At 38.7% G+C, this 13,666-nt stretch overlaps 1 protein-coding gene across 4 annotated transcripts in view; it reads left to right on the forward strand.

The window, feature by feature from the left end:
• The window catches only part of PLPP1 (phospholipid phosphatase 1), a 64,342-nt gene that overhangs the window by 36,677 nt on the left and 13,999 nt on the right, over nucleotides 1-13,666 (forward strand). For all 4 annotated transcript variants that reach the window (XR_003989283.1, XR_003989282.1, XM_030470986.2 and 1 more), the window contains one exon: nucleotides 12,623-12,680. Coding sequence is in view for 2 of the 4 variants with exons in the window: in XM_030470986.2 (XP_030326846.1) it covers nucleotides 12,623-12,680 (58 nt within the window). In the remaining 2 variants the exon portion in view is untranslated. The remainder of the gene's footprint in view (nucleotides 1-12,622; nucleotides 12,681-13,666) is intronic.

Genomic DNA, 13,666 nt, shown 5'->3' on the forward strand with positions numbered 1-13,666 from the left:
TTCAACACACAAAAAAAGTCTTTGTTGTTAGTGTATCCTAACAGTTGATTGGTCTGGAAAAATACTTCAGGACTTCAATATGGTGATGGGGTGCCTTCTGACTACATGGTTAGATGTCTTAATATATTGTGTGGTGATGTTAATTGGTTGCTCTTTACTCATTTTGGCAGTCAGGAGTTGCTAATTCTACCTTGATCACCTTTGTGTAGACACACATTGGTAATCCTTAGGTAGCAGGATCTGGAACCCAGGACACATGCTTGATCAGGCCAGCCTGAACCTGGAAAAGGTCAGTCTTAACCGTGTCTGTAAACTTGGACTGTCATCTTAGGCAAATAATGGCTATTTCTTATTGCTTGTAAAATCCAATCTCAAAGACAGTAAATGTGGCTTAAATAAAGATTGTCAATTTTTTTTTTTTTTTGGGGGAGGGGTGTTAACTTAGTAACGGCACTAGGCTTTTCTCTCCAGTTTTATGAAATTCTTTCTACAAGCAGGTAAAAAAGAAAAACCCAAAACCCCCTAAGCCTCCTTTCCCCTCCCCAACAAAAACCATCCAAACTTGAACAAAACCTCCCCCAAAACAACAATAAAGAACCCCCAGAAACCAAGCTTTGATATTGAAGAGTTGTGTTTATTTGCAAGAGCTTTTGAACGAGTCTTTTAAAATTCCCAAACAATGCAGCAGGTGCTATATACAGCTTACAGTATTTTTAGAACTTAATTTAGGATTGTGCTGTCATTTTCAGATATATATACATCATGTTATAAACTTGGCAGCACAAGCAGCGCATTAAATACCTTGTATAAAGGTCAGGTATATGGAATCTGATACTATTTAAACTTACACTTTATACACAAAATATTAAACATTGCAGCATGAAGTATGCAGTATTTTTACTCTGTCTCTGCTGAATAATTTCGCAGGGACAACAATATGCTAAGGTGGAAATAAACAAATTCTAGTTACTGCTGGTGCAAAGAATGCCACCCTAAAACTTCAAAACTTTAAAGCATACTTCCTTAAGTTTCCTGGTTTTAGAATCACTTCCTGCAGTAATGATGTAGGAGAAAAGTAGGTTTGTAGATTAGTACTTGGTAAGGAATGTGAAATAGATCTATTGCCAATGCTGTGTTGAACATACAACCTCTGAAAGCAAAAGGCTTGTAATTAATGTGTTCCTCTTCTCACATGTTCAGTGTACCTGATTTGCTGGTTGTGCCATAGTGGTCACAAAAGTCTCTGAAGCAGAAACTAATTGGGACCAATGAATTTATTAGATACAAGTTAAAGAATCATTTCAGATAGCTGGCAATTGGGTTATGAAGTTATTCTTTGTAGTTTTGGCATTAACATAAATCTGTATTTTAATACTGGATTTCAGGATGATTGTTACCTGCAGATGATGGTAGAAACTATTTTTAAAAAAACCTTCTTAAAATGTCACCAGAAAACTTACTGGAACTTTTCAGGACATAAACATGCTGGCTTCCTAAAAGCAAATGTCTTCTGCTCTTTTGATTATACCTTAGAGATATCTTATAAAATTCTGAATCTTTATTTTCTGAAATTTTCATCAAACCTTTTCTTACTATTGAGTTGATTCCTTTCCCTCACCCAGTATTGTTAATGTTTACATCATCTTGAAGACTGTGGAGACCTTGTTACAATGTCTAGCAAGAATGGCTTAAACACTTCTGATATGTGGCTGGATGGTTAGGAAGCCTTTATGTATATACAGGAGGGAACCTCTGGAGGTCATCTAGTCCATCCTCCAGTTTAAAGGGGAAGTAACTGTAGAGTTTTGACACAGCCCTGTAGATCCTGATTCTTAAAAAACTCTGGGGGTGGAGATTCCAGTGCCTGTTAGGAGAATCAATTCCTTCAGTCTTTTTTGCCCTTTTTCTAATCATTGGGCCCCTGCCTCCCTAGCATGGCTTCTTAAAGATATCCAAATGGCCTCATCATGGCATCTCTCTACTGGTTACACTGGACTGCCATCCAGTCTCATGGACTTGCAAGTCCAGCTTTAAGTAAGCATGGTTAGATCTTCTTTGACTAGATAGTACCTCTCTCCTCTAAACTTTACTACTAGGCATGAAGATCTGGGAGGCTGAAAAGGTCTTGTTGGAAAAAGACTTCAAAATCTGAAACAGAGAAGGTATCAAGCACCTTCAGATTTTCTATTCCCTTTGTCACAGCATAGCTAACCTAGTCTGGTGGTGGGCCCATTTATCCTTGTCTCTGTTTTGCTGCTGACCTACCAGTTGAACCCCTTCACATTGCCCTTTGTATTCCTCACTAGCTCCAGCCTTGGCCTTCCCAGTTCCTCCTCTGCACGCTTGGGTGACGCTTCAGTACTTGCCCGTGGTAGGCAGTGTACTTCTCATAGTTTTATTTGTATCTAAACTCAGTCAGATGCTGCTCACTGAATCAAGATGGCCTCTTGTTATTCTTACTTCTTTTTTTCCCGTAGGGGATGGATGGAATATCTGTGCTCTTAAGACATTGTCCCTGAAATCACAGCGTTTTATGCAACCAAAGCTGTTGCTTACATGTCCAATTAGTTCATCTTTGCACCTGAGTAACATATTAGAGAGAGCACTTTTCCTGTTAGGCCTGTCCAACAGCAGTGTCAAATAAAGCTGTTGAATTGCTTATCCCCTGCCATGTTTGCTCTTCCAGCTGTATTTCTCTGAGAAACCTTTCTAGTCACAAGATGCCCGAGTTCTATGCCTCTAGTCTCTAGACGTTTTCATCTGTACTTCAGCGTTAAAGATTAATTAGTGGATTCTAACATATTTTAGGGTTTCTCTCTCCTTTGTCTGTACAACAATTACTTTCTAAGCCTGAAAGGAAAACTTGGCAGTTCTTCATATTATTCAGCCTTGGGCAAAACTTGAACCCTGGCCCCAAGCACCTAAGTGGGCTTCCCTCCTTGTTGAGGTTCTCTAATGACTTTGCATTTTCTTACCTTGTTTCGTACCTTATGTTGAGTGAAAAGGAGAAGGGTCAACATGTCATTTCATTTCTTGAACCCTTCGATTCACTTTTACTCCAGAGCTTATTGAGTTCTCATTTAAGGTGCAGATCCAGTCTTTCTGTCTTAAAACATCTACAGTTGAGGTTTTGTTGGCTTGTTTCTGTTCTTCTATTGAGACATAGATATGAGTGCTTTCTGTCTTCTTCATATTATATGATCTGCTCCAAACTGGATTTTACAAATGCTAGATGTGTGTCCCTTTGTGATGGAATTTTATTGTCGTTTTGGGCTACAACTGAAAAATCTGGATTGAATTTCAAATCTGGGTAACCGCTGGGTCCAGCTTTTGTTTAAAAAGTAAAGAAAAAAAAAAATTGAAGTCTTCCTGAATGCAGTTCAAAACTTTCTTTCATGTTTTTGAAACTGAAATATTGCCACTAGTTCCATAACAAAGTATTTTCAATGTTGTGCAAGGCAACAGTTCAGGTTCCTTCTCCTGAAAGTGGAGAGAGGTATTGATTAGAGCAAAAAAATGCATATAGCAAACAACGCACTGCACTTTTTTCATGCTTATTAAAATGGAGAAAGCAGAGGTATTACATGGAGCAATGTTCTGTAATCTTCATGTAAACCAAGCAGCTTTTCTCATTCCAGGGATGTAAATTGCTTAATTAGCATGCTGCTGCTATGAGACACGGAACAGTTGCAGATGGAAAGGCATAAACATACCATGTTATTTCTCGATTAACACACAGGAAAGCTGGGAGTCGAAAGTAATGGGCTGAGATCTTTCCCAGAGAAGGACGTGAGAATACGTCTAAACAGTCTTTAAATTTTAGCTATGATGCAGGTTTCTAACAAAAACTATGTATGTATTATGCATGTGCATACATACCATGTCTTGCATAACCTCTGTTTCTGAGCAAATAAATAGGTGGTGGTGAAGGTGATCTGCAAATGAGTACAGATAGTGGATGTACTTAAAAGTGATTGCCTTAATTCTCTTCTATAGTGCATACAGAATTCGCTGTTAAACCTTTTTGTAGCTGAAGATTGAGTCACATTGTAAATCAGTTCTGAGGACATGCTTTAATTTTTTCACGGCCCTAGAATTAAATTAGAAAAAAATAATTATTTTTTAATTTGCCCCCCAAATCTATGTTCTCCAGGATAGGGGCATAGAAAGGACGAGGAACAGAGCAGTGGTAGGGATATTCAGAAGACGAACTGGAAGCCAGCATGTTCATTTAGGCTGCTAATGCCCTCCTCTTGCAGGCAGGCTAAATTTGGTTGCAGTGTGCAGTACAGTTTGCTGATATATCCTGTTGCTGTAACACTGTTTAAACTAATCCCCATCAGACCACATTCTTGTACAGTGTGAAGTTTTGTTTGTTGGTTTGTTTTTTTGTTTGTTTTCATGTGTAATAGTCCTATGTGTGTGCTAAAGGACCCTAAATCAACCTGCCCAGGCTTCCTGAGTTTACTACAAATTTTTCTTGGAGGCAGTGTTTATTGCATTTTATCTGAGCAGTGCAGGTTTGTTACAATAATGCAATGAGTGACTTATTTTTTCTTAAATATCACTTTTTATCTTTTCTACTGAGTATGGACTTTAGGGTGGGACCTAGAAGTTCAGTGTTCTGGGTCTGGAGGGGCACTGATAACCTAGTGAGCAGGGAGCTCCAAGAAGCTGTCCTTTCTGGTTTATTCCTCAGCTCACTAAGCACATACACAAAAGTGAAACCTTTGACCCTGAAATGGTAAATATTAAGCCGTGTTTTACAAATCTAGCTACTTCAGAGGCACTCTGTGCAGTCTGAACTCCGTTAGGCTTCAAAATAGACTTCATGCAGCTTGCAGGGATGTGTATGTGTGTGTGAAACTTCCTCTGAAGTGAGTTTCACTTTGGATAGTTGAAGTTCTCTAATTTCAGTCTGTCACTCTGTTCTGTTTGTGGTAACAGATAATGCATCTATTAAGGTTCATAATTATAATTGTGTTACTAATGTACAGATTCATATTACAATTCAGATGTCTAAAGGAAAAAAACAGTTCCTTGCTTCATTTGATGTATTGCTCCCATGCCGACTGCTCTCAGAACAAGCTGTGTGTATTCTGCTATTGCAAACTCAAAACGTAATCTTCAAAGGAGCTTTTAGGAAATTAGAGCTGACTGTTTTGACCTTGGTAATTTATTTAAAACAATTGCCAAGGTGGTGCCCTTTACCAGTCATTTGCCAGGAATTTTATTTCAGCTTTGTTTCACAGGTTGTACTCAATGCATGCTGGTGAGTGCAGTTAAATCACACAGCAGCTCCCAGTAGTGGGGCATCTATGCCAGGTGGCTGGTATGGGCTAACGTGCATAACTTTGTTTTGCAGTTCAGCCAAACTCTTGAAACTCTCGCATTTTCTATTCTACCTACACCTTCAAAACTGTAGCTGTGTTTAAAAACAGGACAAAACAACCAAAACCCACAAGCTTCATACATTACTTACTTCCATTTTAATGAATATGTTTGTTTTCCTCTGTTTCATTAGATAGCGTCTGCAATTGGTTTGCTTTAGAATTTTTAAACGTAACCCAAGAGACTAGGCTTTTGCTTCAGGCTAACCCATCTCTATTAGACAATTGTTCCCGTCTCCTTTTTCTTTCCCCTGTCCTTCCCCCTACCCCCGTCTCTCAGTACTGGGAATATTTCTATGATGAAGTGTTAATTTTGCATTAAACTAACTTAGCTTGTATGAATGTTCCAATATTTTGTTTTGAAACATCTTAAATCTTGGTCGAAAATCAAACTGCACTTAATTCAGCATAACTAAATGGATTACTTATCTAATCTGGCAGTTTCTAACAGCACTGTGAATCAGAAATTTCTCTAAAGCTGCTGCAAGCTTATTAACTATGTGTTTGCTCGGGGTGTACTGGTATGTTGGCTGCAGCATTCTAATTATTTCTGTTACGGAACTCGTTAAGTGCTCTACAGTACTGAAACTTTTGTGCTCAGGAGTTTTCATCACAGGCTAATTTAGTAGTTTTCACTTCTGAAAAGATAGTAAAAAAATCTCAAGGAGCTTGGATGCCAAAGCAATTGAAAGAGAAGAATGGAAGGTTGCGTATGTGTACTGTTATTGAGATGATGCAACTTTTCCTTTAAACGCTGCTTCTCAGTCTCCTGTCATTACTGTTATTCCAACATGTAACATGGCTGATTTGGGAATACTTCTAGTCCTGATGAATTAATTCATCACTTCTCAGGATTGGATCTTAGAAAAGGCACCTATACTTAATTTTACATGGAAGGAAAAGCAGAAATATGATAGAAAATGAGTGTCTTTAAATATTTAAACTTTAGAAGCTTCTGGGCTACAGTGGATGATGTAATAGGGGCTGTACTTGATCTAGAAGCAAAAAGAGCTGCCTTTGCAACAGAAATTAACTGGTGGTAGGGAGAATCAAGTCTAAAGGGTGAACTTGCTTTATCCAACTGAGATGCAGTTCTGCAATCTGGATCATGTTTCTGATCTTGCATTTTCTTTGCTCTGATGTGAATTGGCTCTTCTCAGTAGTGATGAATAGCATTCATTTTCATAACTGAAAATAAAACTTCTTATCCCTTAATGGTTTTCAGAAAAGCTGTGCTTGCAGTCTGTCTGCTATTTCAGCTTATCGTGCTTAAGTTCATTAGAAAACAAAGTTTATAACTTGTGTTCAGCACACCCTGAAAATATTTGGAAGCTAGCTATGGCTAAGCAAGCAGGTAGATGTATCTTCTCATTCTTGGCAGAATTTCACTGATTTGCAAAGCTTATGTCAAAGTTAATAGAGTGGAAAAGTCCCCTAAGATAAAATTTTGGACATGTCTTGCTCAAACTGTACTGTAGGAACTGAAATCCCGATAATGCTGACAGTTCTGCAGCGTCCCTTTCCTTTTCGCCTTCAAAGATTACAAAATTCTGTTGGGGGAAGGGTTCTCCACAATTACCAAGTGCTTCATGCCCAAAGCGGTTTCTTAGAGAGGGAATAACAATCAAATCCCTGATTTAACAGGTATTATCTTTTTTTGTTCTCATTCCCGTTATGTAAAATGATAATAACACTCCTGTGACTCAGAACAGTATTATGTGGATAACTTGTGCAGACATGGTTAATGGAACAGAAGCCTGTAATCTGATGCATGTGAGACAAAGCTACTAGTCTGTAGAAATGCTGGTTTGAAACGTTGGTCCCCCTTGCTGCTATTTTCACTTTTAACTCTTTCCTGAGAAGTGATTACTAGGAAAGAGGAGTAAACAAAGTCCTGATTTCTTTTTTTTTTTTCTTCCCTGTTGGAGGAGGCTAGCTAGAAATGTAGTGGAAAGTTAAACTTCTGCTTTGTGTGTTGAGTTAAATTGGGTGACAAGGTCAAAACTGACAGAAGAGAACTTGTTTTACAGCGCTTTTGCAATAAGCAAATGGAATGCCATTGCAGCCTGCCAGATGGTTGGACTCCGTAATGCTGAGATCCCACATGTCTGTGTGTGGTACGAATGCCAGGAGTCAGTAACTTCTTGCTCCCTAGATAAAACTGGAATATTTGAAAGTTCAAGATGCAGTATGACTGCTGCTTATATGAAAGGGGAAAAACAGGAGGAGGATGAGATTTTTTTGACAGGTTATCTTAGATAATTTATATTATGTCTGTCTACTTTGATGTATTTTGAGATACTTCTTCAATACCAAACAAATTATGTTAGCAGAAGTTTTTAACAAGCTTAAAAATCTGGTCATCTTAGCAGTGAAGACAGTTTTATGTCAGTAGGATAAGCAGGGAACTTTAAATTTGTGTAAGATAAGAATAAGGTAAATGAAAAAATGTGTAACTCCGCAAAAAAATGGGTATAGTCTCGTGTGTTAAGTGTCAGTATTGGTCCAGTTTTCTCACTGTCTGCTACTACTACCTAAAGTAGGGCTGAGTGCATGTGCCTGTCACCCCAAATATGATTAGGGAATTGTGCAAGACACTTCATAAGTCTTATGTCAAAACACCATTGTCAATAAAATTATCCATGAACTGGAGAGACTTTGGCAGCATTTTCCTTTCTGTAAGTGTAAAGCTTTGTACTTAAGTGTGGGTTTAAATACTGGAAGAGAAGGTAGAAAGTGGAGGAAAAATTGGGAATGTTGTATTTAGAAGATGGGTTCCTAAGTAGTTAAATACATGAACTGCTTGTGCGTTTTATTTAAACATTTTTTTGCAATAATCACAGAAGCACTTCATTTCAGAGTCCTCAAACCTTTCAATCCCCGCCAGTCTTGAAAGTTGTGCAGCACTTGAGCAAAGAGCAGGTGCTGTGAAAACATGTTGATTGCTGAGTGCAGACTCTAAAGAATATGGTGCTTCAGCTGAAGCGTAGGACTAGCACTTCATTAAACCACATCCTCATGGCACTTAAATTCTAGGAGTATTGCACTGACAAGCGTGTGGAGCTGTCTGGCTTACTCGGCACAGATGTGCAAAGCTACAGCTCTGTCTGGCACTTATTCCAGTCCAGATCAATGAAATGGGTAACATGAATGTCAGCGGAAGCTTTGAGTTGGACTTGGAGACTCCAGAGAACGTGAGGATAGAAGACACTTTGTGGCTAATCCAGTGGTGGTTTTATTTGCGTTGATGTGGGAGTATACATGTTTTGCTGGGCCTCCTGTTTTTCTCTAAGGGATCATTCCATAATTCAGTTCTTGTATCAGAAAGATTCCCTTGTCATTCAGCATCTGCTAGGTTTATTGTGGCACCACAAGGTAAGCTTTCTTCTGGTTTATCCATTTCTACTGTAATTTCTAACACTTTAATTTCTTGCCATTTAATGCCCTAGTGTGCCCTATGTATTTAGCTATTTCCCAGTATTGTTTGCACTACAGCTCTTAATTCCCCTGTCAGATTCCTGTATGTTGCTTAAATGTTTCTGCACATTCAGGTGTCCTTACAAAGACATTATATAGAGACAAGACATCCAGTTTCTTTATTGGCTCCAGTGTTCGGTAATTCACTTACTAAATAGTGCACTTTTTAAAATACTGCCAAGCAAAACTTGTTACTTACACTGTCACTTACAAGGAAGAATATGTTTTAAGACAAATGAGCCTTTTATTTGCTGTGCACTATGTTCCATTTCTCTACTAACTGAAGAAACAGAACCTTCTATCAGGTGGGCTCTGCTCACTAGGCTAAGTTGCCTTTGTGCATGGAAAGAAACAGAACAGAATGACACGGTTGTCAGTGTCTAGTCCTGCAAGGCCACTGTTTTAGATGTGCTTATCTGGGATTAGATATCCTGGCTGAAAGTACTGAGTGGTTCAGTTCAATTACTTCTTGTAGGAATTGTTTGTACTTTGATTATTTCCCCAGGTAATCTTTAAGAATGCAGACTTAAAATAAACTGTAGTGATTAATTGTAATCAGTCTTATGGCAATCTTTAAAAGAAAGTAGTCTCTTTACTTTTGTCTTTATAATAAGCCATGTGAAAGTTGTGGCAAAACTAAGTTTAAAGCAAGCTGAACAGCCATTAAATTACCTTGTTTTAAGACCTTTCTGAGATGTCCAGCTGTGCTGTAGACTTTGGAAACTCTAGGCCTCAACCAAGATCTGAAACTGGTTTTGTGTTTTTACTTAAGGCATTCTTCTAACTTGCTATTAATATATTGCCCAAGTGGAAATAACTAAAGCTTATGCTTTTTGCTGTTAAAGCCTTGTTCCTCACATTAGAAGGGATCTGTGAGGTAGGCATTGCCCAAGTAAAAGGCATGGATCTCTCCCTGCAAAGCTATTCTTTTGATGCCGGACTGTGCCATCTTGGAAAGAATCAAAACAAGACTTTGCACTTACCATCTCCTATTTCCTGTTCACTGGATATTGTTCTGATATTAATTTGAAAAAGAACTCCTGAAATCTGATGTGCAAATTCCTACTGGAGTAATTTAGCCTTTCCTTCATTAGTGAAAGGTAGGGGGTTTGAGAGTTGTCTGTACCATATTTATAAATTTATTTTCTTGTGATACTTATGCATTCTTAGGACTAGTAAATAATGCTGGCTCGTGGCAAGACAGCACTTGCAGTACGATCACAAAGAAGCCTAGGTTGTCCAGCAGCTTGGCTGGTTTGATAGACAGAATATTCTCCTGGCTTTGGGGTGACATTGTTTGTGTGCTGAGGAATCATTGGAAAACTCTTCCCTTGTCAAACCTAGTGTTTGAAAGGGTTCTAAGATTTCTTTAATTTGTTAAAGATATGTCTATTCCTTAAAGAAATCTAGAGATGACAGTATTGCCAAAGAAATGTCATTGGGATTGCACAATGTACAAGTTGGATCAATACTTTGTCCCAGTTGTATTGCTGGCAATACTTCATGTGCTAAGCACATTTTCAGTCATGTACAGCATACTTATCTATGCCTGATGAGAATGCCTTCAAATTTTATAATCCTCAAGTAGCAACAAGGCGTTCTTTATGTTGGGAAATACATTCCTAAAACCAAGAATGCCAGTAGTCAACACCACCTTTAAACTGTATAACAAACAAAAAAAAACAAAAAAACAAAAAAACAAAAAACAAAACAAAAAACAAACAAACAAAAAAAAAAACCCCCACACACAAAAAAACAAACCAAAAAAACCACACCTTCTTAAAGTATTTGTTTTTATTCCTTTTCTCATTAGCCTTCTGAATTCCTTCAGTTGGCAATAGGTTGCCTTCAGGAACTATAGGAAATGTCATCTCATTGACAACAGCAATAGCCCCAAAGTCAGTGGATAAAACATTGGCATAGGAGCCATGAATTCCTTAATCTGTGTCTTCTGTTCTGGAGTAGAGCACATGGTTTGCTTCCATGGCTCAGAAGACACGTTTATCTGAAAGGCAGAGCTCTTCAAAATGCTTATTGTATTGGCTTTCATAGTGGACACTTGCCCAGACATTTTAACTGGTGAAGAGTTAAAGAGTAGTAAAGTAGAGAAGGGATGTCTAGCTGAAATGTGATGTTAATGGTTTTGAATTTTTCAACATCTGAAGATAACACATCGTCAATACAGGTTTTCTATTTAAGAACTGAATTGAAAAATATCTTTGTGCATGAATATACAAATATTCACACACAAAAATTCATCTTACTATTTTCAAGATTGCTTATTTAGTACTTCTGAAACAACTTCGGAGTACTTCTCATTGCACTATTGGCTGTGCTTTGAGTCAACTATAAACCAAGAACTCTAAAACCTATGGAGGAAACTTCCGTGTGGTTTTTTTTCTCCTGATAACTGATGCAATTTTATAATGTTATACATGCAAATTAATGCAGGAAGTTTTGCAGTTTCACTTGTGCACAAGACAGTTTTATTGCTGCCTTTGTGGTATTAGAGTAGTGAATGTTTAACTGAATTATCTAAACTGCTATCAGAGCTGGCTTCATTAGTCTTGTCCAAAGAGCAAAAATGTTTCCTTCACCAGGAATTTCCCTGGCCTTGGGCTTTCTGCCTGGCTGAGGCACCAAAACAGGGCCCTGCTGGATCTGGTGGAGGGCAATCTAGATTGCTGTGAAACTTGTAATTAAGTTGGCCTTGTTTGGGTATGCCAAACTCTTAAGCAAGGAGTGCTGTGTTATGTAGCTAAATTCCACAGGAGCCTGGCTGTGAAGCAGCAGAGGTACAAGCTCTATGCATAAAATAGAAAAAAATAGTTTAAGTACAGCTTCTTTGATCTTTCCACTTTAGACAGAATTAGAATGTCTTCCTGTGTTGCCTTCTACTCTTGACAAGAGGTGGGTGGGATTTGTTTTACAGCTTTGACACTCAGCTCCTCACAGAAACCATCTGTGCAAGAGAGGACCTTCAGCATCAACTGCTGAGTCCCTTCAGTCTGGACCTGCTGGAAGCCTTTATGAGTTGACGGCCGTGTTGCCACTCTTTAAATGAAATAGCCAAGCATGAAGCTATTTCTGCAAATAATAGATAAGGGGAGGTGTTGTCTTTTGCTGGCTGGCTAATGAACTGCCTTCCTGCCTTTCCGCCTACCCTTCAATGAGAGATATCGTGATCTGTATGCACCAGTATGTTTAACAAAGGTATACATGTGTGTATGTGGTGTATACATGTGTGTATGTGGTATATACATCTAAATATGTGCTGTTAAATTCTGCCTCCTGATGGTGACCAAAGGCTACTGATTTGTTTGGGGTGATTAATGTGTCAATGTGTACATTGTGGCACTGTGCCTATCAGATATTATAAATTTTTAAATTACTTATTTACAGTATTCTGGTATTTAATCAAGAAGATAAAACAAAAATACTGTTTTAAAGGGCACTTGATTTCTAGCTTTGAGGATGTGTTCGCTTGCTGTTCAAACTTTATTCGAAGGGCTAGTAGTTACTGCCTGATGTGGAGATCAGTTTAATGCTGGAACAGGATAGCTGCTGAGTGGTGAAGTCTGTGCTGTTTGTCAAAAGCCATTTTCAGACATGTGATGTGCCTCGATAGCCTCCTTGAAGAAAAAGCATGGAATGTTTGCATTTTCCCAGTTCACTTGTGTAAGATGAATTAGTATCACTGTAGACTGGATGTTGCAAAAGAAAAATAATGAGATGCCTGCTCTCTTCTTTTCCAGACTATCATTTTACTCTGGCCATTCTTCGTTCTCCATGTACTGCATGCTCTTCCTAGCAGTAAGTATGCTCTTTCCATCTAAATGGGTTAGTGACCTACTACGGAAGTTGCAATATTTACTTGGCTTTCTTATCTTGTCTCTGGCTGAGCTATTGTCCAGTAAGAGGCTTTGTGGAGATTAGAGTTCTACTTTCTTCTGTCCTGTAGTAAGATTATTAGTCCAGAAACTGTGGGGAAGCCTTCATAGGGACATCTGAAGAAGGTTAATGACTCCTGTGCATGATGATTTTACATTTCTATTAACACAGCATTACTGCATACCAACCTTTTCATTGAATGTGGTCTCTTTATTCAGTAGTAATAAAAAAAGTTATTTAAAAAAAAGGTGCAGATGTCTTCAAGCAGACAGCTACTGCAGGAAGGTAAGGAAAACAGCTCTCTAATCCTCCCCTTGCCCACGTGGCAAGACAGAGTGCTGCCTCTGGCCCTACACCAAGCTGCAGCACTTGATACCTGTTTGTTAACTGAACTCTGATGCTGGCTTCGTCTGCTCTTTGCACACTTAGTCCAGCCATGGACTGAGTCATGAGCAGGATGGAACTGTTAACATGTGGCATTACTCATAAGCAATATTAATTATAACCAGACACTAGTGTGCTGGTTTCTGGAGAGACTGGAGGAGTCTGCCATGTGTGCATACTGCAGAAAGCCTACTGTTAAATGTTACTTGCTGAACATGTATACTGTGAGAGGAGAAGCTATGATTCCACAGAGAACAAGTGTGATGAGGAGCGGCTGAGGGAACTGGGGTTGTTTAATCTGGAGAAAAGAAGGCTCAAGGGAAACCTTATCACTCTTTACAACTACCTGAAAGGAGGATGGAGAGAGGTGGGTGTTGGTCTTCTTTCCCAGGTAACAAGTGATAGAAGGAGGTGAAACGGCTTCAATATGTGCATGGGCAGGTTTAGACTGGATATTAGGAAAAACTTCTTCACTGAAAGGGTTGTCAAGCACTGGAACAGGCTGCCCGAGGAAGTGATCAAGT

Source organism: Strigops habroptila, chromosome Z (assembly GCF_004027225.2).
Source record: "Strigops habroptila isolate Jane chromosome Z, bStrHab1.2.pri, whole genome shotgun sequence".
Classification (NCBI taxonomy): Eukaryota; Metazoa; Chordata; class Aves; order Psittaciformes; family Psittacidae; genus Strigops; species Strigops habroptila.